A 27,936-nucleotide genomic window follows, 5' to 3' on the forward strand; every position below is an offset into this window, starting at 1 on the left:
TACATGACGTAACATGTACGCTTAGAGGGACGTAGGGGGAGGCAAGAGGCAGAAAAGGCGAGGCTTCCAAGAGAAGCAGTCGCTTTTTCTGCAGGGGAGAGGAATCAATCATTGGGCACCATGTCCCGATTGATTGATTCCTGGGCTAACGATCCGCAGCCGGGTGCACGCGCGCGATCGGCCACGGGAGCGCACATGGCCTCCTGGACGTAGCTTCTACGTCCAGGTGGCTTAAATGGTTAAAGAGGCAACTTTACTGACAGAGTAGAATGTAGTAAATTATTCAGGATGACCACTTTTAGGCTTGTCCACACTTTTTTTAAAAAAACATATCCGTGGCTCAGTTTTTTGGCCCGGACCAAAACCGGAGCCACGGATACCAATGTTAAACATAGCGGCCGTCTTGACACACTTTAAAAACCGATCCGCGTGATCCGGATTAAAAAACTGAATAGAGAGTCCAGATTTGCCACATTTTCACACAGCCCGGATACCTGCGTAGGCAATGAAAGGCAAAACAAAAACAGATCTCCCTCTACACCAGGGGTCCCCAAACTTTTTTAGTCAAGGGCCAGGTCAACATACTAGACTGCTGGGGGCCGGAGTGTACATAAAATGATGTAGAAAAACATTACATTGAACCTAGGTAGTGTAAACAGTGCCTGAAACACCATCCCCCACACACATAGCAATCAGTGTTCAAAATACAAACTGTATTTTCAAGTCTTCCCAAAACAACCCCCTTTACCCAGTAATTGCAAGGACTGCAAATTATCCACCCCTAAACATGCACGCACACTGCTTTTAGATTACCTCTAACCCACCACCACCACCACCACCACCACCACTGCCACAATGTTTTTTTGCACACGAGCAAGTGAAGCAAACCCAGGTGACAACCTGCCATACAATTGGACAGCAGTGCCACCTAATGTGGAATTGGATTGGAAGCCAGCTAATTACTTCTTGCTGGCTTCCAATTGGAAACGTGGTGCCAGCCCTGCTGCCGCATCTATAAGTAATACATTTTGTGTGTGGAGGGCCGGTAAAAAAAGCCTCGGGGGTACATTCGGCCCGCAGGCCTTAGTTTGAGGACCACTGCTCTACACAGGCTACTTTGCACTCAAAAAGGGAGCGAGAACCGGATTGCCTACAGCCTGCTCCTCCCCTCAGCGTCATCTTTGCAGACCTCTTATCTCCCCCATAGGTAGGATAATTGCCCCCAGGTAGCCTGGAGGGGGTAGCAGCCAGGAAGGGGGGCAGTGGGCACAGTGGCGGGGAAGGTGGTCGGACCCCCCTCCCTCACCTGGGTCCCCCATCCCCGCTCCCCCTCCAGCTATTTTTTTTATATAATTTATTGGAGGAAAGCAACATCAAAATTCCAACAACAATCGTACTATCTCTTCCCCCATTTCTTCAATTTTCCATATAAAGTAAACTCAAAAAAAGATTCAAAACAAACGTTCCCTCCCCTCCACATCCACCCAATCTATACATTATAATCCTCAACATATCCCACCCATAATATAATACAAGAAAAGGGATACCCATCCTACCAAATACAGCATATCCCCGTCTTCCAATATAAATCACCCTTCACCTAATGAGACCTCTCCCCTACATCTCCACCAAACTCCCATAGTCCACCGTGTTTTGATACATAAACCATTTTTCCCATTTATCATTAACCACTTGAGGACCACAGTGGTAAACCCCCCTAAAGACCAGGCTGTTATTTTCATAATTGGCCACTGCAGCTTTAGGGCCTCGCTGCAGGGCCGCACAACTCAGCACAGGAGTGATTTCCCCCCCTCCTTTCTCCCCACCAACAGAGCTCTCTGTTGGTGGGGTCTGATCGCCCATAGCCCCCCCCCAGTGTTTTTTTTTTTTTTTAATATTTATTTTTTTTTTTTTATTATTGTTTTTTTTAATTTATATTTTTATTTAAAACCCTTCCTCCCCCCCAGCCAGCCAATCATTGCGATCAGCTCTCATAGGCTTCACCCTATGAGAGCCGATCACTCTCTTGTCCCCCAGGGGGACAGCTGTGACACACGGCTGTCCCCAGTACAGCGATGTGCTGTACATAGACGCTCAGAGACTGAAGAGGGGGCGGAGCTCTGCCCCCTCCCCGAGAAGGAGATGCGCACGCACCCTGCGCGCAATCTCCTTCAGTAGCCAGCTCCAGGACCTGACGCCAATTCGCGTTAGGCGGTCCTGCGGCTGCCGCCGCGGCCACGCCCATTGGTGTGGAGTGGTCTTAGAGTAGTTAAAGACCCCAACTTTATCCTGCTGAAGAGCAATCTGGTTCACTAGATCCTTCACCATATTGACTCTACCGATCCAATCTTTAAGAGTAGGAGGATCCTGGCATTTCCACTTGACAGGTATTAAGCTTTTAGCAACTATCAGTAGTTGACCCCTCCAGCTATTTGCGGTTGTGTAATCAGCAGAGAGCGGGACAACAATTACCTACTTCCTTCCTCCACTCGCCGCGTCACTTCCTGCAATGCCGCCCACTGAAGTACAGAGGGCGGCACTGGAGGAAGTCACGGGCGAGCGGTGGAACACAAGGAAGGTCAATCCCCGCTCGCTGCTCAATACATTACATTACATATAGCGCAATAGCTGGAGGGAAAGCGGGGGCAGGGGACCCAGGTGAGGGAGGGTGGGTCCGACAGCCCCTCCCCGCTGCTGTCCCTGCTGCCCCCCTTCCTTGCTGCTACCCTCTCCAGCTCGGCACCCCCTCCCCCACGGCTGGGGGCACGTTTTAAAAAACGCGAACGGAATGGAAACGTATGCTGCAAAAGGGCAGCACGGATCCGTTTGCGTTCCGGTTCTTGAAAACCGGAGACCAGACCACGGATTGCGTTCTGCAACCTAGTGTGGACTGAGCCTTACTGTAATTTTCCTGGGTTCAGCCTCAAAAACGCTTCATATTTCTATATTTATTTCTTACAACCTCAGATCATCAGGATCACTTGGCCACTCCCAGAGTGCACCTCTGTCATGCAGCCCCTACCCTTTGGAACTCCCTACCACACCCAGTAAAGACAACCCCATCCCTCGAGTTATTCAAATCCAGACTGAAAAGTCACCTGTTTAGCCTGACATTTGTGGACTTATAGAATGCTTTCTCTGTACCACAATTTTCCTGTCAACCAATGACTGGTCTGAGCCATGCTTTTGCGCTTTGAGTCCTATGGGAGAAAAGCTCTTTACAAATGTTGTTTGTTGTTGTTGTATTTCATATGTATGAAATGTGTAATGTAAAGCTCCTTCTCAGAGCTGCAAGGATCAGCAGATGTCACCTCCGTAAATTATTAGAGGTCTGAAACTCTATCCGAAGTGTTCCAAAGCTCTCGGGCCACAGCGCTTCGGGACATGTGGTTACGGAGTTTCGGACCTCTAATGATTTACGAGCGAGTGGGTGAGTTACTACAGCTGACACCCGCTGATCCTTGCAGCTCTGTGATCATACAGCCTTATGTTAAAGAAAACCTGTAACGAGACAAAGTTCACCCTGGGGGGTACTCACTTCGGGCGGGAGAAGCCTCCGGATCCTATCGAGGATTCCCCCATCCTCCTGTGTCCCACGGCGGTCTCGCTGTGCCCCTCCGAACAGCGGGGATGTAAATATTTACCTTCCTGGCTCCAGCGCAGGCGCAGTATCTGCTCTCGGCTTGGAGATAGGCGGAAATAGCCGATCGCTGTCGGTCCGTTATACTGCGCAGGTGCAGGTCGTCTGCGTAGTAGAGCGGACCCAACAGAGATCGGCTATTTCCGCCTATCTCCGTGCGGAGAGCCGCAACAGCGCCACCCGCTGGAGCCGGGAAGGTAAATATATCAAGGCTTGTCAGGCTTGTCGAGCCAGGATTGCGGGACGCTTCGGGGGAGCCAACGCTGGATTGCCTGCAGCTACAGGGATGGGGGAAGCCTCATTGGGACACTGAGGCTTCCCCCTCCTGAGGCAAGTATCCCCCAGGGGACTTTTTTTAGTACAGCGTCTCTTTAAACATTTTATACATTATAAGATAGGTACTCTTAATAGAAGCAGGAAATTTTGGCATTCGCCAGTGGCAGAAGTTTTTAAGCCCAAATAGGGGCCCAATGAATTATCGGTAAAGAGTGCTTGTGGCACCCGTACAAATATCCCCTCTTTTCCGATAAATGGTCCCCTATGGCAGCACCTGAAAGTTGACGTCTGTGGTTACTTTCGGCGGCGAGGACAGTTAAAGGGACTCAAAGCTGTCAAATTAAAAAGATTTTATACATACCTGGGGCTTCCTCCAGCCCCATCCGCTCCGATCGCTCTTACGCCGCTGCCTGCAGCTTTGGGAACCGGGTCCTATCATTGACGTCAGTCGGAGCCAGTCTACGCAGGAGAAGTGCGCACTTTGCGTATCTCTTCCTGGAGAGATACGTAGAGGGCGCACTTCTCTTACAACAGACTCTGACTGACGGAAGTGCGGGGACCGGAGCTGCAGACATCGGAGGACGGCGGCGTGGGAGCGATCGGAGCGGATGGGGCTGGAGGAAGCCCCAGGTATGTATAAAATCTTTTTAATTTTACAGCTCTGGTACACTTTAAGGTTGTCTGTGGAGGGGAAAGTTAAGGTTGGCCGGGGAGGAGGGGGGTGGTAGAGTGAAGGTTAGGCACCAGTAGTGGAAGGGTTCAGTGTGAGAATCAGCTTTGGTTTAGCTGTAGTAAAACACTGGTATTTAATACTGATATTTTACTATGGGTTTTTTCCACTTTAAACATAATTTGTAAGAAAATGAAAGTGCCCCTATGGGATACTTACCTCAGTAGGATGCAGAGGCTTTCCCCATCCTCCTCTGTTCCAGCGCTGCCAGCCACAGAAAAATCCAAGCTTGTTGGTGGTGTTGGGCTCCAGGATCATAACAATCCTGTGTCAGCCTCGCACAGGCCCAGTAGCGGCTTTCCTTCAGGCTCAGGCAGAAATAGCCGAGCCTGATCAGATCCACTCTACTGCGCCTGCACGGGGCTCACACAGGATTGTTATGATCCTGTAGCCCCGACAGATCTTCAGCGGCTGATGGAGCTGGAACGGAGGGACAGAGGGTGACTGGGAAGCCTCATTAGGATCCAGAGGCCTCCTCCTGAGGTAAATATCCCCCAGGGGCACTTTTTTTCCCCTTACAGATTCTCTTTAATATTCTACTGTCTACTTTTCTGGTGCCCTTTTTTAATGTACGCCTCCTTTATTAATGTGCTCTGAATAAAGCCGCACATACGCTCCCAATGAATTGCGGCGAGGCCACAGTAATTGCGGCGAGGCCACAGGAAACACTAATGGTTCATTCCACCAGGATGGCTTATCTTGTTGTTTTAAAAAAAAAAAAATGTCATAGTTTTTAAACATTTGTTATAAGGTCTTTTTTGTTTATTCCTACTTGTGCAGATATAAGTGGCATTTCCTCTCTGGCTGCTGTATTACAAGTACATAAGGGGGGCAGGGGCTGTTTTACACGATCAGATTTGTGCCGCTTGCTGGCTGCCGCACATAACATGCAGCAGGGCTGCCCCTTGCAAAACAAAGTATTCAGGAAGTCCCCAGAGTGGCACGCCGCCGCGTCACAATGACACAATGCTCCCCCCTCGGGTGGCGGAGATAGAGATCGCACGGTGAGCGCAGGCTCTAGAAGGCAAGCGTGGGAAGGGGCGCGCGTTCCAGCCGAGTGTCAAAGTGTTTGTTAGACAGGAGAGGAAATGTGCGAATTTCCTCTGCTTGTGCTCTACATAAACAGCCTGTCTATTAGCCCAGCTGCAGCTCACGTATGTATAGAGGCGTGTCCTGTGTAGGAGGCCAGTCATAGTGAGCCATGGGCCTGTGGCTCTCTGCAGCTCTCGTCTGGCTAGAGGCAAAAGCTGGGGAGAAGGCCAGACATAGTGTGCCATGGGCCTGTGGCTCTCTGCAGCACTTGTCTGTATAGAGGCGGGTGCTGGGGAGAAGGCCAGACATAGTGTGCCATGGGCCTGTGGCTCTCTGCAGCACTTGTCTGTATAGAGGCGGGTGCTGGGGAGAAGGCCAGACATAGTGTGCCATGGGCCTGTGGCTCTCTGCAGCTCTCGTCTGTATAGAGGCGGGTGCTGGGGTGGAGGCCAGACATAGTGAGCCATGGGTCTGTGGCTCACTGCAGCTCTCGTCTCTATAGAGGCAAGTGCTGGGGAGGAGGCCGGACATAGTGTGCCATGGGCCTGTGGCTCTCTGCAGCTCTCGTCTGTATAGAGGTGGGTGCTGGGGGGGGGGCGGACATAGTGAGCCATGGGCCTGTGGCTCTCTGCAGCTCTCGTCTGTATAGAGGTGGATGCTGGGGGGGGGAGGCCGGACATAGTGAGCCATGGGCCTGTGGCTCTCTGCAGCTCTCGTCTGTATAGAGGCGGGTGCTGGGGGGGAGGCCGGACATAGTGAACCATGGGCCTGTGGCTCTCTGCAGCTCTCGTCTGTATAGAGGGGGGTGCTGGGGAGGAGGCCGGACATAGTGAGCCATAGATCTGTGGCTCTCTGCAGCTCTCCTCTGTATAGAGGCGGGTGCTGGGAGGGGAGGCCAGACATAGTGAGCCATGGGCCTGTGGCTCTCTACAGCTCTCGTCTGTATAGAGGTGGGTGCTGGGGAGAAGGCCAGACATAGTGAGCCATGGGCCTGTGTCTCTCTGCAGCTCTCGTCTATCTAGAGGTGGGTGCTGGGGAGGAGGCCAGACATAGTGAGCCATGGGCCTGTGGCTCTCTGCAGCTCTCGTCTGTATAGAGGTGGGTGCTGGGGAGGAGGCCGGACATAGTGAGCCATGGGCCTGTGTCTCTCTGCAGCTCTCCTCTGTATAGAGGCGGGTGCTGGGGGGGGCGGACATAGTGAGCCATGGGCCTGTGGCTCTCTGCAGCTCTCGTCTGTCTAGAGGTGGGTGCTGAGGAGGAGGCCAGACATAGTGAGCCATGGGCCTGTGGCTCTCTGCAGCTCTCGTCTGTCTAGAGATGGGTGCTGGGGAGGAGGCCAGACATAGTGAGCCATGGGCCTGTGGCTCTCTGCAGCTCTCGTCTGTATAGAGGGGGGTGCTGGGGAGAAGGCCAGACATAGTGAGCCATGGGCCTGTGGCTCTCTGCAGCTCTCGTCTATCTAGAGGTGGGTGCTGGGGAGGAGGCCAGACATAGTGAGCCATGGGCCTGTGGCTCTCTGCAGCTCTCGTCTGTATAGAGGGGGGTGCTGGGGAGGAGGCCAGACATAGTGAGCCATGGGCCTGTGGCTCTCTGCAGCTCTCGTCTGTATAGAGGTGGGTGCTGGGGAGGAGGCCGGACATAGTGAGCCATGGGCCTGTGGCTCTCTGCAGCTCTCCTCTGTATAGAGGCAGGTCCTGGGGAGGAGGCCAGTCATAGTGAGCCATGGGCCTGTGGCTCTCTGCAGCTCTCGTCTGTATAGAGGGGGGTACTGGGGAGGAGGCCAGACATAGTGTGCCATAGGCCTGTGGCTCTCTGCAGCTCTCGTCTGTATAGAGGGGCGTGCTGGGGAGAAGGCCAGACATAGTGAGCCATGGGCCTGTGGCTCTCTGCAGCTCTCCTCTGTATAGAGGCGGGTGCTGGGGGGGGGAGGCCGGACATAGTGAGCCATGGGCCTGTGGCTCTCTGCAGCTCTCCTCTGTATAGAGGCAAGTGCTGGGGAGGAGGCCAGACATAGTGTGCCATGGGCCTGTGGCTCTCTGCAGCTCTCCTCTGTATAGAGGCGGGTGCTGGGGGGGGGAGGCCGGACATAGTGAGCCATGGGTCTGTGGCGCTCTGCAGCTCTCCTCTGTATAGAGGCAGGTCCTGGGGAGGAGGCCCGACATAGTGAGCCATAGGTCTGTGGCTCTCTGCAGCTCTCCTCTGTATAGAGGCGGGTCCTGGGGAGGAGGCCAGTCATAGTGAGCCATGGGCCTGTGGCTCTCTGCAGCTCTCGTCTGTCTAGAGGTGGGTGCTGGGGAGGAGGCCCGACATAGTGAGCCATGGGCCTGTGGCTCTCTGCAGCTCTCGTCTGTCTAGAGGGGGGTGCTGGGGAGGAGGCCAGACATAGTGTGCCATGGGCCTGTGGCTCTCTGCAGCTCTCCTCTGTATAGACGGGGGTGCTGGGGAGGAGGCTGGACATAGTGAGCCATGGGCCTGTGGCTCTCTGCAGCTCTCCTCTGTATAGAGGCGGGTGCTGGGGGGGGGGGCGGACATAGTGAGCCATGGGCCTGTGGCTCTCTGCAGCTCTCGTCTGTCTAGAGGGGGGTGCTGGGGAGGAGGCCAGCCTTAGTGTGCCATGGGCCTGTGGCTCTCTGCAGCTCTCCTCTGTATAGACGGGGGTGCTGGGGAGGAGGCTGGACATAGCGAGCCATGGGCCTGTGGCTCTCTGCAGCTCTCTTCTGTATAGATCCAAAAATCCAAAAAAGAATCACACACCACTGTGGAGGTGCTGGACCAATATAAACTGCAAGAAGAATCGGGAAGGTACGCACACTCATCGGGAAGGCAACAAGCGTTTGCGATCCCCTCCACGTCTGGGTGCCTGAACCCATTTAATGACCATGCCCCTTAGGGAATGGACCTGATGTTTTTGTTCTAGAAAGTGTAGAGCAACAGGCTTGGTGGAATCTGGGGTTTCCTCTTCCTCGACTGCCCTGTACATCGTTCATATGTTACTCCGATGTCGCTGAAACCGTTTTTTGAACGGGCCTGTGGTTTTGCCAACATAGGCCATCCAACATGGGCATTTAAGGATATAGACCACATGGTCCGTGTCACAGTTCACATAATCCTTGATCATGTATTTCCTTCCACTGTGTGGGTGACAAACAGGGTTGTCCGTAATGAGGGAGTTGCAAATGTTGCATTTGCAACACCTGTAACATCCCGTACGTTCCGAGAATTTGTAATTTTTATCCTTTTTTAAGATTAGATCATTTTGTTCGATTATTCTGTTAGATCGAATCTGATCAGAGAGGGATCGTATGGCTGCCTTTACTGCAAACCGATTGTGAATCGATTTCAGCATGAAATCGATTCACCATCTGTGGAGCTGCCGCCCGCTCCCCCCGCCAGCTATACATACCTGATCCGGTCGGCGCGTGTCCCTGCTGTCACTGCTGCTCTTTTCCGCACTGGGCTCCGGGTTCTGGCTGGCTTCACTTCCTGTGGAAGTTTAAACAGTAGAGGGCGCTCTGCTGTTTAAACTTCCTGTCGGGACAGGAAGTGAAGCCAGCCGGAACCCGGAGCCCAGTGCGGAGAAGAGCAGTGGGGACTCGCTCCGGCCGGATCAGGTAATGTATTGCTGCTAGCGTCAGTCGTCGGATATTCTAACGCCGCTGTCTATGCACTCCCGACCCGCCGGGGATCGAACTAAATCTTTCGCACGGACGGATCTGACGGAAATCGATCATTCTGTCAGTGTTTGCGCAATGATTTCACAGCAGATTCGATCACAGTGATCATATCGGCGGGAAAATAGGTGTATGGGCCCCTTTAGGGCTCGTTTCCACCATAGCGAATCCGCATGCGGCGCCGACATGCGGATTCGCTTGGTACATTGAAGTGGCCGGGGCTGTTTCCATATGTGCGGCGTGCGGGAGCGATTTGGCGGTGGGCCAAATCTGCATGACGGGACCCACAGAATTCGCCTGCGTCGGGAATCCATGCGAATCGCCGCTAATGTATTTAATAGGAAAAACGCATGCGTTTTTTACATGCGTTTTTACCCGCGATTCGCGTGCGATTTCGCACCTTTTTCAATGTTATTTTGCCCTGGCAGAGTCATGGTTAATTTCGCATGGCACCCTGCCATGCGAAATCGCACGCGAAATCGCGGGTAAAAACGCATGCGGAAACGCATCCGCATGCGTTTTTACAAGCATCGGGATGCCGGCGAAATCGCGTCGCAACAGTGGAAACGGGCCCTTAGGGTGCTGCACTTGACTGCAGTCACACATGTTTCAGCAACCCCCGCTATGCTCTGATGTGATCCAGGGAAAACTTTTGTCACTTAATACGGAAAAAACCCAGGCCAGAATCCCGGAACCACTTACTATTTCCAGCGTTGTGCTGTAACTTTACTAAATCAACTCAACAGAGAGTCCGTCACACCAGGCGGCCAAAATAGATTACGTTCTAAAAAAAGGTCTCCATAGGGAATAAAAGGAAGGAAGCGTTATCCGCCAGGTGTAAATAGCTGAAGGTTTATCAACAAATTCCTCATTCTAGATAAAGCCACACCTCCAGCTGTCTGAGGTGACGAAAATATTTACCCAGACTTCTGGCTGCTCCTCTGGTCATGTAAACTGTACAGAATTTATAGCGTTTACATCTTCTGCATCTATGAGAGCAGCTGGATCATCCACAAGGCAATTCTAGGCAGCTGCCTAGGGCCTGGAGAGAGTCTAGGGGCCTGATGGATGCTAGACCCCACCAAATCTAACTAAAAAGGTGACCAACAGTGGGGGGTATAACAACTGCTATCTGCCTAGGGCCCCATTTCCTCTGATCCAATTCTGCCAGGGGGTACCCGTCCTGTCCCCAGACGTCCTTCACAAATCATCGCCAGTCTTATTAGGCACCAGTGTGACCCCAAACCGCGTCACTAGCTCATGTCTCCTAAGGGCTTATTCACACTAAACTTTTCCTATTTTTTTCAGCCGCCTTCGGTTTTTAAAAACGCCCCCCGATCGCGTGACGAATGAATGTCTATGAGAAGGTTCCTATCAGCGCGGGTCGTGCGCTGTGCGGCTAGAAAAGCGGTGTGTGTTCCATTTTCCGGGCGATTCCGCCTCAATGGAAGCTATAGGAAAATCGGCGAACGCAAACAAAAACGTGCATTAAGGCGCTCACGTTTTTTAAGAATAAATACATTGTATTTATTCTTTTCCGGGTCAAAGAGTTCACTTCCTGACTTGCGTCAGGGAGTGCACTACAAAACCGCTCAGAAAAAACACTTAGAATACCGATAAGCACAAAAACGATCGTCCACCCAAGCGCCCGGAATTGCAAAAAAAAAAAACCTCAAAAAATCCCCAACGCGGACGGACACGCGAATGGAACGCAATGTGCACAAGGCCTAAGGGTCCTTTTACAACTGTAGTGAGAGGGATATGGAGGCTGCCATATTTATTTCCTTTTAAGCAGAACCAGTTGCCTGGCAGCCCTGCTGATCCTCTGCCTCTAATACTATTAGCCATAGCCCCTGAACAAGCATGCAGCAGATCAGGTGTTTCTGACATTATTGTCAGATCTGACAAGATTAGCTGCAAGCTTGTTTCTGGTGTGATTCAGACATTGCTGCATCCAAATGGATCAACGGGGCTGTCAGGCAACTGGTATTGTTTAAAAGGTACTAAATATGGCAGCCTCCATATTCTTCTCACTTCAGGTGTGAGCTGCTCTCAGTTATAACTGAAACACAACTGATTTTCAAAGTAATGTCCATGTTTTCCTATTTCCTATGGCTCAGTTCCCACTATACGCTTTTTAACCACTTTACAACCGCCTAACGCCGATTGGCGGCCGCAAGGTGGCTCCCCCAGGACCGCGTAACGCCAATTGGCTTCCAGTTCTGGGGGAGTGTACTGCAGGGGATCGCATGCATCCCCGCTTGGGTAACAGTGCGGAGCTCCGCGATCGGCGCTAGCAGACTGTTAGACGGCGTCTATTTACATTGTACATCGCCTGCGATCTCCTGCAGCGCTGTATGGGGACAGCTCTGTCACTGAGCTGTCCCCTCGATTGGCCCAAAAGATGATCACCTTTCATAGGCTGACGCTTATGAGAGATGATCACACTGATTGGCTCTCCGGGGGGGGAGCGAGGGATGATGGGTTTGGCGGATCGCTCAGAAACAGCCTTATCAGTCCGCCGACAGTGTGTACACACGCGCTACTGTTTCCTGAAAGTCCGCCCAGCGGGAGGGTCTGACAGACCCGTCGTTGGCGGCCGTAGTGCGTGTGTACGCACCTTATGGCTGGCAAACAACCAGACGACCAACTGATAACAGGCTGTTTGCCAGATTCAACCGGTGGATCAATCTGCCCAACTATCATGCAGGTTGGATGGTGTGTACAAGTCTTTTGAGCAACCTTGTTGTTTTTGAATGCAGACATGTTGTGCAGTTTGTCAACTAGATTGCACACCTAGTATTTAAGTGAGTTGGTTGTTCAGTTGGTTGGCGTGTGTGTATGTATTTGTTATGTAGTTGGTCATGTTGTGTGGTTGGTTGTGCATTATGTTGGACGTGTGTATGAGCCTTTAGGGAGAGTGGAGTAAGGCTATGTAAACATTCTGTAGACCAGGCTAGTGCAAGCATGGCCAGACTTTCCCCACCCATCCACTTACCCATAGCAAGTGTGTCCTGTGTAGTACTGCTCCATCAGTCCTGTAGCAAGCATGGGCAGAACCCCCTCTCTCTGCCCATGGCAAGTGTGTCCAGTGTGGTACTGCCCCTCCCCCTCACACACACACACACACACACACACACACACACACACACACACACACACACACACACACACACACACACACACAGTGTATTAACACACACACACTGTACAAACACACACTGCACAAACACACACACTGTACAAACACACACTGCACAAACACACACTGCACACACACCGTACACACACACACACCGTACACACACACACACACACACACACTGTACACACACACACACTGTACACACACACACACACACACACACACACACACACACACACACACACACACACACTGTACACACAGTGTATTAATACACACACACTGTACACACACACACTGTACACACACACTGTACACACACACACACACACACACTGTACACACACACTGTACACACACTGTATACACACACACACACTGTATACACACACACACACACACACACACTGTATACACACACACACACACACACACACACTGTATACACACACACACACACTGCGCACACACACTGTACATACACGCACTGTACACACTGTACAGGTGTGAGTTGCTCTTAGTTATAACTGAAAGACAACTGTACACACACACTGTAGACACACACTGTACACACACACACACGCTGTACACACACACACACACACACACACACACACACACGCTGTACACGCACACGCTGTACACACACACATGCTGTACACACACACACACGCTGTACACACACACACGCTGTACACACACACGCTGTGTACACACACACACACACACACACAGTACACACACCACCCATACCACACAAACACACACACACACACTGTGTACACACACACACACACACTATAACGAAGCAAAGTGTGGACAGCATAGCGATCCATTCCTTAGCTCCCCTCTCTTCTATAGCAAATTGGTCCATTATAATTCCTTCCAAACTCCATTCTCAACAAGTGTCAGTAACAAGTATCGTTACTACAAAAAATGTATTACAACATTGGTTGTGTTTAGCCTGGTTAGGTTGGAGGTACATGGGGTAAGAGAAGGGTGACACCGTAAGTTTCTCGCGCTTGCGGTCACTCCCAGATCCGGGGTATGCATGAAAATGTGTTTCTGCGCATGCGCACCGCGACGTCAAAAAAACCCGTTGCCATAGACTAACATAACTTCCGGACCAGCGCCACATCGCTGCAGGCGGATCCCGCACGGTAACGTAGTTATGTGGTAGCGTTAGATTAGGGGCTTCTGGCGCAGCGTACCGCAACGTGGGAAGTATGCATTAGGCTGCGGGGGCAGTGCGTCAGTTTGATGCTCCGCACCGCCCCCGTGTGAAAGGGCCCTAAAAGAAAATAGGGGCAGTTAGAAGATTGCAAAACCATCCTGTAGGCCTTGTTCACATTATAGGCGTTTTTTTGTAAAATTTTAAGCACAGGCAATTTTCAAAATCGCCCTGAAAGCGATTGTGCCATGATTCTCTATGAGAGAGTTCATATCAGAGCGGTTCATTTGCGATCCGCTCAGAAAAGCGCTGCTTGGGCCATTTTTGAGGCGATTTTCCTCAATGGAAGGTATAGGAAAAATGCAAAACGCTCACAAAATCGATTTGGCAAGCGTTGGGCGTGAGCGGTTTAATAAAAAAAAAATACATTGTATTTATTCCGGATCACAAGACGGAAGCGCTCTGCAAAAACGCTTAAAAAAACGAGCAAACGCGTTGTAGTTCCTTAACAGCTGGAGAGCCAAGTTTGCAGATCGCTGGCCTAGGTTACGCATCACTGCGAGGGTCGTACTACATACCAATATACAGCTATATATGTATAACAAGTATTCCTGATGTTGAAACCACGAAAATTACCATATAAGTGGATATCTTGAATAATTTACTCCATTCTACTATATGTTACTACAGGGCCTCTTTAACAACAAATATGCTTTTAGAACAGAGGTTAAATATACGCTGTCTTTGCAACTTTAATTCCTGGATGTAAACCACAACTCCAGTGCTGCAAGATGACAGTGCCAATTCCATCAGTTGTAACCTATGCGAGCACTATATGGAGCATGCATGTACAGCGTAACCCCACATATGCGTGCAATGACAGCTCGCTAAAGCTGGCTACTAACGGTCCAATTTCTAGCCAAAAATCGTTCGAGCGATCAGAAATTCTGATCGGATTGGTTGTAAATAATCTCCATTGGTGGACACAATCGATTATGAACGAGTGAAAAAAATGTCGCCCGAATGAATTTTCGTCGAATGAAAATTTGAATTTTCTTGGTGGTCGTGATAGATAGGAAGCAATGATTGGGTAGTTGATGGTGTAGTGAACGATTTTTCGTCCGATCAGAATTTCTGATCGCTCGAACGATTTTTCGCTAGAAATTGGACCGTTAGTGGCCAGCTTAACACATCCAGCTCATCAGGATAAGGATCTGCTTAGGACTCATAACTTACGGATTTTCCCAGAATCCCTTGGAGCTCCCAGATCTGTGACACAGAGGGAAGGAACGTCAGCAGGTCCCTGTAGATTACGGTCATGAGATGAACAGCTGGTCAGTGCAAGTCATCTGTGATGAACGTAGTATGGGAGAGTCCGTCTGGCGGGGGGTCTCTGCTAGCTGTGACTGTCACAGGCAGGAGTGACCACTACAGTGGCATCTCTCCAACGGGCACCCGCCGCCACGCACATGGCGGAGGCCGAGACCTGCGGGACGAATTACCGCCCTCAATGGTATCAGCAGAGATAATAAGATGTCACATGGTGTCTTATGGAGAGTGACATACCCAGAGTGCTCTGCTGAATCCCCCCCCCCCCCCTCCTGGTGTGAGCCATGCTTGACATATTTAAAGAGACAGAGATGGGCAGGCTGCCAGGGAGGCGATGGGTGCAGCGGAGGGTGCATGCCGGTTATTCTGGGGTCATCAGAATGTCAGCGGGCTCAGCTGCTGTCAGGGCTGTCCCTTCTCTCCTGTAAGACAGAGGAGGACCAGCGTAAGCCGGCCGCTTTAATGTGACAGTGAAAATGCTCAGAATTCCAGAGGCACGCGATAATGAGGAATATTATTGTCATGTGTAAATAAGGGTGCATTCTCCTCATTCACCGGGGTGGGCAAAGGGCCGTGCAGACATGCCTCGCGGGCCAGACGTATGTCTGTGTGCACAATCCCCAAAACAGATGAATGAAGCGCCTCTGATCATGGCGTGAGGGTATTTACATTATATTCACATTCCGGCACCAAATCAAACGAAAACACGAAGACGACGCGGACAGTCCTCTACTTACAAACGCCTGTTTTTACTACATATTTTTGTTGTTAAATTTTACAGCATTCTATAAACTGTTATAAGTTTTAGGTGAGGTATGGGGGATAAGGAGGCTGCCATATTTATTTTCTTTTAAAGTGGACCTGAACTCTTACACAAGACAGAAGGAAAACATAGAGAAATGCACCCTGTATGTATTTCGGGAGTTTAGCTTGTCTGGTTCCCCCTCATTTGTGACTAATCACAAGTTGTAATTTGATCTCTCAGCTGTGTCAGCTGACTGCCACAGCAGATAAGCTCATTTGAAAGCACAGGATGGTAATACTATGTCTGCTGCAGCAGATCAGGTACTCTTAAAGAGACTCTGAAGCGAGAATAAATCTCGCTTCAGAGCTCATAGTTAGCAGGGGCACGTGTGCCCCTGCTAAACCGCCGCAATAGCGCCGCTAAACGGGGGTCCCTTCACCCCCAAACCCCCCACTGCGACACTTGGTCGCAGACTTGGTCGTTCCTGGAGGCAGGGCTAACGGCTGCAGCCCTGCCTCCAGTCGCGTCTGTCAGCGGTGCATCGCTGCCTCTCCCCCGCCCCTCTCAGTGAAGGAAGACTGAGAGGGGCGGGGGAGAGGCGGAGATACGCGCTGACAGACGGGCGTGGGGCAGGGCTGCGGCGGTTAGCCCTGCCCCAACCAGGAAGCGCTCCCCCACATTACGGAGGGGATTTGGGGGTGAAGGGACCCCCGTTAAGCCGTGGGATAGCAGCGGTTTAGCAGGGGCACACATGCCCCTGCTATCTATGAGGTCTGAAGCGAGATTTCTCTTAAGGGACCCATACACTGGTTGATTTCAGCCATCGATTGATCAATCGATTCGACAGAAAGGATCGATTGGAAATTGATTCTATCGAATCAGCTGATCGATCGATTTGCAGCCTATTTCGATTGATTTGATCTATCTGACTGGATGGAGAATCTAGGTCGATCTGCTGCTGGCAGCAAATCAATGGCCTATAGAGTTGCATTGGATCTGATGGTCCAATAATGCATTTTAGATCTATTTCCAATAGATTTCATTTTCTATAGGAAATCCACATCAGATAGATTCCTGTCAGATTCGACTTGACACTTGACAGGCATCTGACAGAAATCTATCTGATGGCCGCATCTGCTGCAAATCTATAAGTGTATGGCCACCTTTAGTCAGCTTTCCTGGATTAACAATATGCTTGTTCCAGGGTTTTGACTCAGACTCCACTTATGCCAGAAGATCAACAGGTCTGCCAGGCAACTGGCATGGTTTACAAGGAAATAAATATGGCAGCCTCCTTATCAATCTCTCCTCAGGTTCCCTTTGAAAGCACATTCAAAAGAACCAAAAAACATATTTTTTACTAGATGTCCAAATCCAGAGTTGTCGGATAGTAAATCATTTGTCCACGTTTCACCATGTTTAACACAGGACTCGACTTACAAACAATCTCCTGGAATGGGACCTGTTTGTAAGTAGGGCAACAACTATATTAGTGAATTTTACAGCCATTTACCAGGTTTTTTTTTTTTTTTTTTAATTATCCCCTCCCCCAACAGTGAGCCTTCAAATTCAAATCCCTTCCCCCCCCCCCCCATACCTCACCTCTGGGAGTTTCTAAAAGGTAGTGAGAGGGCTATGGTGGCTGCCTTATTTATTTTCAGCACCAGCCCCCTCCTGACAGCTGAATGCTGCCCGGCATGTGCACCTCCTGACCGCGCTACCGTGCACAGGAGCGTTCTGTGCCTGCGCAGTGTGTAAAAATCACTCCTGCGCATGCAAAGGCCATCAGGAGGTGCACGGCCCGGGGCCACTGCATGCACAGTAGTGAGCGTTTGGCTACAAGACTCAAGACCATTGTCTTAAAGAACGAAGCACTTAAAATTACTTAAAATGAACCTAAAGCAAAACAAAACAACTTATGTGGGGCTTCTACCAGCCGTTTGCAGTCACCCTGCACCCGCGCTGTCACTGCATGATGCTCCAATCACCCGCAGTGCCCCTCTTACAGCCAGATGAGTCGGCGAGACGACGGCCATTGTGCATGTGCGGCCCTGGCCGCACGCGTTCTCGATTACGTTCGACGCAGTAGAGATTTTCACATACAGGGCAGCTGCATGAGTATATCAGGACAGGAGAGTTAGAGGAAGGAGCAGAGTCCACCAGCAGCACAGAGTATATCAGGAGAGGAGAGTTAGTTGAAGGGCAGAGTCCTCCAGCAGCACAGAGTATATCAGGAGAGGAGAGTTAGAGGAAGGAGCAGAGTCATCCAGCAACACAGAGTATATCAGGAGATGAGAGATAGAGGAAGGAGCAGAGTCCTCCAGCAGCACAGAGTATATCAGGAGAGAAGACTTAGTGGAAGGAGCAGAGTCCTCCAGCAGCACAGAGTATATCAGGAGAGGAGAGTTGGATAGAGGAAGGAGCAGAGTCCTCCAGCAGCACAGGGTATATCAGGAGAGGAGAGTTAGTGGAAGGAGCAGAGTCCTCCAGCAGCACAGAGTATATCAGGAGAGGAGAGTCAGAGGAAGGAACAGAGTATATCAGGAGAGGAGAGTTGGATAGAGGAAGGAGCAGAGTCATCCAGCAGCACAGAGTATATCAGGAGCGGAGAGTTAGATAGAGGAGGGAGCAGAGTCCTCCAGCAGCACAGAGTATATCAGGAGCGGAGAGTTAGAGGAAGGAGCAGAGTCCTCCAGCAGCACAGAGTATATCAGGAGAGGAGAGTTAGAGGAAGGAGCAGAGTCCCCCAGCAGCACAGAATATATCAGGACATATTTGTCTCCTTCAGTTAACATAATACTGTCTCACTGATATAAGTGTTTCTAATCACATTTCACGCAAGGCCCAGGCGATGCGTCTGGGCCTGATGCTTCCGTGAGCTGCGCACTCAGTCACGGCATCGCAAGCAGACATCTTGTACCCTAATTAGCGTTAATGAAGCCAGCCAGCATCTTGCGCAGCCTTCTACAGGAAACATCTGGAGCCCGAGCGGGAAGTGAAGCAATTATCAGACGACAAGCAGCAGCACACAGCTCTGCGGCCGGCCCAGAGAGAGAGGAGCTGCTGCTCACCGGCGAGGGTGACCTCATCTGGGTCTCAAAATAGCTCTGAGAATAGTTGTAGAGTACAGGTCACATCCTCCGTGCGGACAGTGTGTACCGGGCAGCGCCAGCAGGTGCACCCGCAAGAATGGAGCACGTTCTTAGGAGGTCACGCATGTTGCCTTTATCACTGTAAGAGATTAGGGAAAATTGGCGCTCAGACTAAACATGAAGCAGAGACACGCGGGATGAAGGCGAGTGTCAGGGCTCACGTGCTGCGTGCAAGCACAACTTATGACTACATTTCGTGCACTGCCCACATTTATGTTACCCGTTTGTAAGGCCTTGTGTACGCTGGTGTAACTCTGTCCTGGAAACATATATCAGTGCTGTGGGATCTAGGTTCTCAATGTGTGCTATGTGTACCCCAGGGGGTACTATTGACAGTACCAGGGGGTACTACTGACTGTTCCACTCGGGCTTGATACACTTAAAGAGACACTGAAGCGAAAAAAAATATGATATAGTGAATTGGTTGTGTACTATGAATAATTACTAGAAGATTATCAGCAAAGAAAATATTCTCATACTTTTATTTTCAGGTATATAGTGTTTTTTCTAACATTGCATCATTCTCTACTATGTGCAGATTACACAACACTAAGCTTTCAAAATGAGTCTTTCAGAGCAGTCTGTGACGTAATGACTTCTCCTCTGGCAGATAAAAAGAAAACAGTTCACTTACAGTTGAGATAATAAAAGTCAGATAACAGCCCTCTCCACGACTAAAGGTAGCCATACACTGGTCGATTTGCCATCAGATTCGACCAACAGACAGATCCCTAGCTGATCGAATCTGATCAGAGAGGGATCGTATGGCTACCTTTACTGCAAACAGATTGTGAACCGATTTCAGCCTGAAACCGATCACAATCTGTTGTGGTGGTGCTGCCGCCACTCCCCCCGCCCGCATACATTACCTGCTCCGCTGGTGCGACTGCCCCCGGTCACCGCTCTTCTTCTCCGTCTCCGCTCTGGTCTGCTCTGGTCTCCGGCATGCTTCCCTTCTTCCTGTCTGTGGGAAGTTTAAACAGTAGAGCGCCCTCTACTGTTTAAACTTCCTGTCGGGACAGGAAGAAGGGAAGCATGCCGGAGACCAGAGCGGAGACGGAGAAGAAGAGCGGTGACCAGGGGCAGTCGCACCAGCGGAGCAGGTAATGTATGCGGCTCTATTGCGTCGGTCGTCGGGCACTCGAACGCCGCTAGCGATGCGCTCTTTACCTGCGGGCGATCGACGGTTATTTTCCGCACGGCGCGATCGACGGGATCGGACGGAATGGATCGAAATTCGGCGTGTAGCGTGAACGATTGGCAGCAGATTCGATCCCAGTGATCGAATCTGCTGTCGAAACGGGCGCAAATCGGGCCAGTGTATGACCACCTTAACTTAGTCGTAGAGATTAATGGCTTTTTTGCATAGAGATAACAACTGGAGTTTCTTAGCTCTTCCTGTACTAGAAACAATTAGACAACAATTGATGTATCTGATCTTAATGTTTTATTTCTTAGCTGTACTACACATACAAATCATAATATCATAATTTTTTTTTTTCGCTTCAGTGTCTCTTTAAGAGCAAAAATACGTTATTAACCCCATGAGATAGCAATATTAAAACGTAGCCTTTATTTGTACCTATAAAAACGCTGCATGATTCTTTTAACATAACGATGGCAGGATCTAGTACCACCTTGCACCCTTTGCACTGGGCACTTTTTTCTCCTGATGAAGCCCCCAATTAAGGGGGGTGAAACATGTTGGGTGTGGGTGGGGGGGTTAATGTGAGTTTAGTGTTCATATTGTCCTGCCCCTGCAAGGAGGCAAACCTAATGGTCCCTTAGAAGTTTTGTGTACCAGCCCTAAAAGGAATAGTGGTAACAGCCTGGGAGAAGTTTCTACTTTAAACACTGTAGTGCCCATTCTCATTAATGATTCCATCTCGAACATCGTCACAGGAAATGGCATAAGAGATCCTGGACAAGACTCTTTTTTAGGGGTAATTTCTTCACAGACAACACAAGCTGTGAAGAGACAGTTAGAAGAATCAGAAGAGGAAATAGAGGAGGAAGAAAAACCCAAAAAAGGAAGACTAAGCTGAGTATCAAATCGAGTTTCTCAACCATAAAGATTTTCAACTTATCCTCAAGGAATCTCAATGCAGGGGAAGAGAGCTTGTTGAGAAGAGGGTTAAATTTTGCCCCCACCTCGAAGCCTGATGAATTCACCCTATTCAAGGATCTACATAGATTTTTGCGAACCCTTACCCTCAAAAGGTTTTTTGCTATTCAAAATACAAAGGAAAAAAGTTCGATATGCCAGTCTGTGCCTGGAGATGGGGACATTGATATAACAACTGTGGACTCTAGCAGTAGTCAACATCAAGGAATATTTGACCCCATAGATGAACAGGCTCTGTTAGATCTCGAAGACCTACAAATGGAAGCAGGTGGAGTTGAATCTGATCCACATCTTAACGAAGACTGGTTGCAGTTTCTACCAAGCAGTGAAGCAAAGAAGACTTCCTTTAAACCGAAATCCGCCTTCTATCCCACTCATTGCAAGGGACAGTATATTAACTCCTTCTATAAAATAGTGTTGGAGCAGCTAAGGGAGGTATGCATCGGCAAATTAGATTTTAAAACACAGAATCTAAGCAGGGCTGAAAGGGAATCCCTCAAAAGCCTGTCCGATGATAGGAGCTTAGTCATCCGGCAGGCCGATAAGGGAGGAGGGATCGTACTTCTGAATTTTGAAGATTACAAAAATGAAGGGTTGAGATTACTAGCTGATTCTTCCACCTATATCAAGCTAAGGATTGACCCTACAGACGAATATAAGAGCCTGCTGCTTTTAGTCACAAATGAGGCTTTTGGAAAAGGGCTGCTCACTCTGGAAGAAAAAAGGTTCTTGGAACCGTTATACCCACAGACGCCTTATTTCTACATCATACCGAAAATCCACAAAGATGCAAAGAAGCCCCCAGGAAGACCAATAGTAGCAGGGATGGGAGGGCTTCTGGAAAATGTATCATTATATGTAGATCATTTCTTACAGCCATGTGTCGTGAGTACAAATTCATATACCAGAGATTCTCAGCACGTATTAGATTTACTATCAGACTACAGATGGGAAGATAGTTATCAGTGGGCCTCTTTGGATGTCACCTCACTGTACACGTGCATACCGCACGAAAAAGGATTAGAAGCCACTAGATACTTTCTTGGGGCCCATCAGGACCTTCCCCCTGAACAAGTCAATTTTCTCATCGACCTCCTCAAATTCGCACTAAGTCACAATTACTTCTCATTTATGGATTCAATATACTTGCAGACCTGCGGTACGTCTATGGGGGCTGGGTTCGCTCCAAGCTTCGCCAACTTGTATATGGCCTTCTGGGAAGAAACTGTTATTTGGGGTAATAATCCCTTTAAGAAACATCTAGTCTTCTATACTAGATTCATAGATGACATTCTGATCATTTGGGAAGGCACTAAGGAGGAATTTAGAAACTTTGTTGAATACTGCAATAATAATATTTTCAATTTAGCATTCACTTATGTGATAGATGACAAAAGTATTGTATTTTTAGATCTCACACTAATGGCAGATAGTGCTAATAAATGTGTACAGTCAAAGACACACTTCAAACCTACAGCAGGGAATTCTTATTTACATGTATCGAGTTGCCATCACCCAAGATGGATCCAAAACATCCCAAAAAGTCAGTTCTGCCGTTTGAGAAGGAACTGCTCAAAGGACATTGATTATGAAGAACAGAGCAAGCTTTTAGCTGATAAATTTATTCAGAAAGGTTATAAAGCAGAACATATCTCCGATGTAGCGGAGACTTTCAAAAATCTCAGAAAAAACAAAGAAGAACGAGAAACAGAGGGACAGACTTATAAGAAGATTAAATCTAACAGAAATAAGAACACAAATAATAACAAAAATAAAAATAATAAAAATATAAATAAAGATAAAAATGGAAGTGCCATATTTGTCACAACATACAATAAAAGTGCAATGAAGATCAAGCAGATTGTGAATAAAAATTGGCACATTATCCTACAGGACCCGTGGCTGAAAAATGAACTACCAAAAAATCCCGAAGTAATTTTTAAAAAAGCTAAGTCTATCAAAAATAAGATTGCACCAAGTAATATTACCAACCATCAGCCGGTGAAACCTAACTTACCATCGTTCTTTCCACAATTAGTAGGAAATTTCAAATGCAACAAAAAACGTTGTGGATGTTGCACATATATTCAACATCAGACTGTTGAAGCCACTGACGGCAATGGTGATCAAGTTAAAATAAAAGAGTTTATCAACTGTGGCTCTTCTTTTGTAGTCTACTTGCTATCATGTGGATGCCCAAATAAATATTATGTCGGGAGGACAACCAGGCCTTTGAGACAACGATTGGGAGAGCATAAGAGAAATATTCAAGAAAAATCCATAAAACATTCTGTACCTAGACATTTTGCAGAATGCCATGAGAGCAAGACAGACACCTTGAAAATTATGGGGATTGAGGTGATTTCCAAAAGTCTGAACAAGGGGTTAAGATTCAAGAGACTCTGTGAACGTGAAACATATTGGATCTTTAAGTTCAATTCTCTGACCCCAGCAGGCCTCAATGAGGGCCTGGAAGTAGCTACCTACATTTAGGAAATCGGCCATTCAGCCATGGACAACTTGTAGTGGATGTCCCTTGCACTGATACTATTAGTATCCATATAATTACTATTATAAGCAGGTGGATCATCCATATGGGATATGATAATATGTGTTGTTATTAATCCATTCTTATAATTATGAAGATTAAGTCCATTAGACTTCATCGTAGGAATACATCCTATGAACATGATACATATACATACTGTCATGACCCCCTGCTCCCATAGCCTTGGAGGTATGTTTAGCGAAAGCATAACCAGCACAGCACGTTATAGGGCTGATAGACATATATGTTTATTTGTATATGTACGGGAGTTTACATTCTGTATATGTATTTTTATGCACAAAAGCACTTTCTTTATATGTATATTTGACTGTATAATGATTTTTAGATGTATTTATTGGGATTATGTACCTTTAGGGTGCTTAATGTGCCCCTTCCCCCCCCCCCTTTTTTCCCTTTATCCAAGAATGTGTTTGCAAAACATAGAGGCTAGGTATTGAGATTATTGTTTTTAAAAAAACAGCCCTTGCATAACATATTTTATTGTGAGATTTGCGCATATATACATGATAAAAACTCTGATCCAGGTTTTCAACTTACTGCCACAATGTGGGGAATCCAGGGATAGTCACCTAATGTATTGCAGAACTACATAGGCGCATCCGAGACCCCGCACCGCACGGAGTATTGTTTACAAGCCTACTGATTGCCTAGCAACGAGACACAAATCCCGTTGCAGGCAGCTCGTATCCCCGTGTGGTCCCCAGCGGCCACTGTAGCCGTCTGAGCACTATGGCAACCAGCCGCTTATTTTAACATGCCCTATGCGTCATTGCGTCATCTGACGAAGGCGTGGAACGCCGAAACGCGTCATGACGCAATAGACGCAGGGCAGCTGCCGAGTCTACCGTGTTCCAGATCCCGCCGGCGCTTCTTAATCCCAGGATTCCCCGCAGTACTGGCCATAGTGCGGAGGCAAGCCAAGCGGTTGAGGTTACATCAGAACGCGGTGACGTACTATAGCTATGTGACAAGCTCTGATTTTATATGCACATTGTAAGTGTGATTTTATTGCCTTGCGGTTAGCAGTACAATTAAAAAGTTAATACACCAGAGAGCGCTCCTCTCTTCTTTTTGTTAGTGTTCATATTAGTTGAGGGTACAGTGGTCGGTGTGTTTACATACATCCAGGAACCCCTTTTGGTACTAGATCCTGCCCTCGTTATGTAAAAATAATCATGCAGCGTTTTTATAGGTACAAATAAAGGCCATGTTTTAATATTGCTATGTCATAGGGTTAATAATGTGTTCTTGCTTTTTAGCTCAGGAATTGTGAATTTTGCTTGATACATTCCTTCAAGAATAACAAATTTAGAGTTTTAGTTTTAAATCTTATTTAAACAACACCAAATTAGTATTTTAGCTAATTGAAAGCAAATGCTTGGAAATTGTTTAGAACCAATTATCATGTACTACGATTAAATATATATTTGGCATGGGGTACTTGTGATCATGTTTACTCTGCTAGGGGGTACTTGGTGAGTACAGGGTTTTAAAAGGGGTTCATGCCAATACAATGTTGATAAACACTGGAGTCTTTTTGCACTTTTAGGGCTGGGACCCTTTTGATTGCTTTTTTTGAGCGTTTAGGGATCGCTTGTTAGCGATTTCCCTAAATGCTTTGGCAATGTAAGTGGATGGAACAAATTCCACAGTAGCGATTGCGATTAGCAAAATCGCGATCGCAGGACTGCATGTGCTGCGATCGCGATTTTGCTAGCGTAAACATTGGAGCGCAGGCGCATTTTGGGAGCGTTTGCGATCCATTGTAAAGTTTTAAAGCGCTGGCAAGTCACTCATGAATCGCTACACATATCGATTTGTGTGCGATTTTGAATGACTGCAAACTGTAAAAAACAAAAAAAAATAATAATTTGAAACGACTTATCAGAATTAAAATCGCTAATGGCAAATCCCAATCGCAGGCAAAAAGCTTACACTTTTTAAAATCACTACCAAATTTGCCAGAAAATGCTCATGAAATCGCTTACAAACCACTAATTCAAAACGCTAGTGAGGGCTTGTTCACTCTAATAGGCCCGTTCACACTGCACGCGTTGCGGTCCATATTTCGACAACGCATGCGGGAGGCCGACACGCAGGAACTTCAGAAGTGCATAGACTGCACTGTCTGATGTTCACACTGCATGCGTTCCGTACCAGTGCGGTCTGGGAACGCATGCTGCACGCATTTTTCCCCAAAACACGCGGCTGACCCATTCACTGAAAAGATCAGCCACGCAACGCATGCAAACGCGGATGGCGTGCGATTGTATGCGTTGTGTTCCAATCGCACGGCCATCTGCATTTGATAATGTGAATGGGACCATAGCGATTTGAGCAATTTTTTTTTTTTATTGCTAGCGCTTTGAAAAGCGCCATAAAAGTGTTTGTATAATGAAATCCAATGTGAGTATTCTCCCATGAGCGATGAGCTTTCTTTCCACCATGGGGTGGCGCTGTAATGCTGACAAGGTCTCCTGGATCCTGATCACATGTCATATCATGTGATCAGAACGAGAAGACATGTCGGGATTACATCGCCGCTGCGGTGGAGGAAAAAGAAGCCGCCTGGACAGGTATGTATGAGAGCTCCGTGCCGCTACCCCTACCCTGCCACCACATACCCAGCCAAGCCTGCCAGGCCGGGGAGGGCACACTTCCCTAGCGGCAGGAAAGATTTGACGCTACAGCCAAATAAAGTTTAACTTTATTTAAAGAGGACCTGAACTCTTGCACAGGACAGAAGTAAAACATAGAGAAATGCACCCTGTATGTATTTAGAGCGTTCAGCCTGTCTAATTTCATCACCTCATTTGTGTCTAATCACAAGTTGTTATTTTATCTCTCCCCTGTGTCAGCTGACTGCCACAGCAGATAAGCTCATTTGAAAGCACAGGATGTTAACCCTATATCTTCTTCCATGGCAGCAGGAAGTAGAGACACTGCAGAGTTATTGCAGGATTTGTATCAGCTGTAACAAAGAAATGTTTCCCTGTAAAGGTTATTCTGCTGTTGTGTATTTTTTAGAGCAGAGAGGAAGTTCTGAGTTCCGGTTCGCTTTAAAAAGCAGACAGAAGCGCCACTAGTATATACAGGCCTCAATGAACGGAGTTTCCCGATTCCACATAAATCTGTTTCACCATCCGACATACAGCGCTGGAATCTTGAGGCGATAGGACCTTCTGATGAATGATGCCGAGATACGCTGTACATTATATGAGCTCACACCATATACGGTAATGCCGTCCAATACTAACCCATTATCTCGCACTCTCCCATGAAGCCTTAAGTGGCCTCCAATACAAACAGAGATTCCCTGGAGGCCAAAAGACCTGACTTTGGAAAGAAAATGGCCATTTAGCTGGCAGTAACCCCCGCTACAGAAAGTTCCAGACAACAAATGATGGCCGCATTGTTCTGTCGCCCGCTGTTATACAGTCAGCAGGGCAGATATAGTATAGCAGATAAGTATCACGTATCTCGGTTTATAAATAGCTGGGGGTTGGCTGCGATAGGCCTAGCTGCTTGTGCCAAGTCACGGAGCTGCGTCTGTGCAGCAGAGACCTTATACTGAGACCAGCTCTGGTTGTGTAGAAAGTCCGTGCGTTTCCCCCACTACTGCCACCATGCAAAGATGTATGCAGGACCGGATTTCTGAAAAAGGCAACATAGGCCAGGCCTAGGGCAGCTGCTACCTGAGGGGGTGGCTGGGCATGGATTGGGGGGGGGGGGGTGTTGTAGCACACTGCAGGAGGTGTTGCTACTACATATAGAAGCCTATTGCGCAGGACGCTATTGAGACGGGAACGCGAATAAGGATACGCGTGGCCAGGGCTGTGCAGGCACAGTTGCCGTCAACTTACAAGTCGACGGTAACGAAACTGCACAGCGGCGGGAGAACAGAGGATTGTGGAGGACCGGCGCAGGACGGGACAGCTGCAAGGGCCTGGCAGAAGCCCCAGGTAAGTAAAACTTTTTTTTAGGTGAATCTTAAGTTCCGCTTTAAGTTTCTCTTTAATCATGCGCTAATCATATAACTTTAATAGAAAAACAGCTTGGGAATTAGGTGTTAAGGGAAAAGCAGTAACTATGGATGAGCGAGCACAGTTTTGTGAGGGTCGAAACTGTACCAGCCCATGTCTGAGGCCAATCACAGAACTGGGCCATATAAATACACTTCCTTTTCATTCTGATTGGCTCAACTTCAGGCAGCATACAATTTGCATTTAGTTTGCACAAAAGCTGCAATGATTAGTATCTCTTTGAACCTCTCTGATGATTATATCTATATAACAACCTCCTCACATTCACGTATACAAGATTTCATACCCTCTGGAATGCCCTTCCATAA

General features: G+C 48.4%; 1 protein-coding gene across 2 annotated transcripts in view; it reads right to left on the reverse strand.

Moving 5' to 3' along the window:
- The window catches only part of RCSD1 (RCSD domain containing 1), a 122,997-nt gene that overhangs the window by 65,650 nt on the left and 29,411 nt on the right, over nucleotides 1-27,936 (reverse strand). The window contains exon 1 of one of the 2 annotated variants that reach the window (XM_068270811.1): nucleotides 14,902-15,199. The exons of the other annotated variant lie outside the window; for it this stretch is intronic. Coding sequence (XP_068126912.1) covers nucleotides 14,902-14,985 — 84 coding nt within the window. The 5' untranslated portion in view covers nucleotides 14,986-15,199. Of the gene's footprint in view, nucleotides 1-14,901; nucleotides 15,200-27,936 lie in introns of those variants that run through there. 2 annotated transcript variants of the gene reach the window in all.

The sequence above is a fragment of the Hyperolius riggenbachi genome, chromosome 2 (genome assembly GCF_040937935.1).
Source record: "Hyperolius riggenbachi isolate aHypRig1 chromosome 2, aHypRig1.pri, whole genome shotgun sequence".
Lineage (NCBI taxonomy): Eukaryota > Metazoa > Chordata > Amphibia > Anura > Hyperoliidae > Hyperolius > Hyperolius riggenbachi.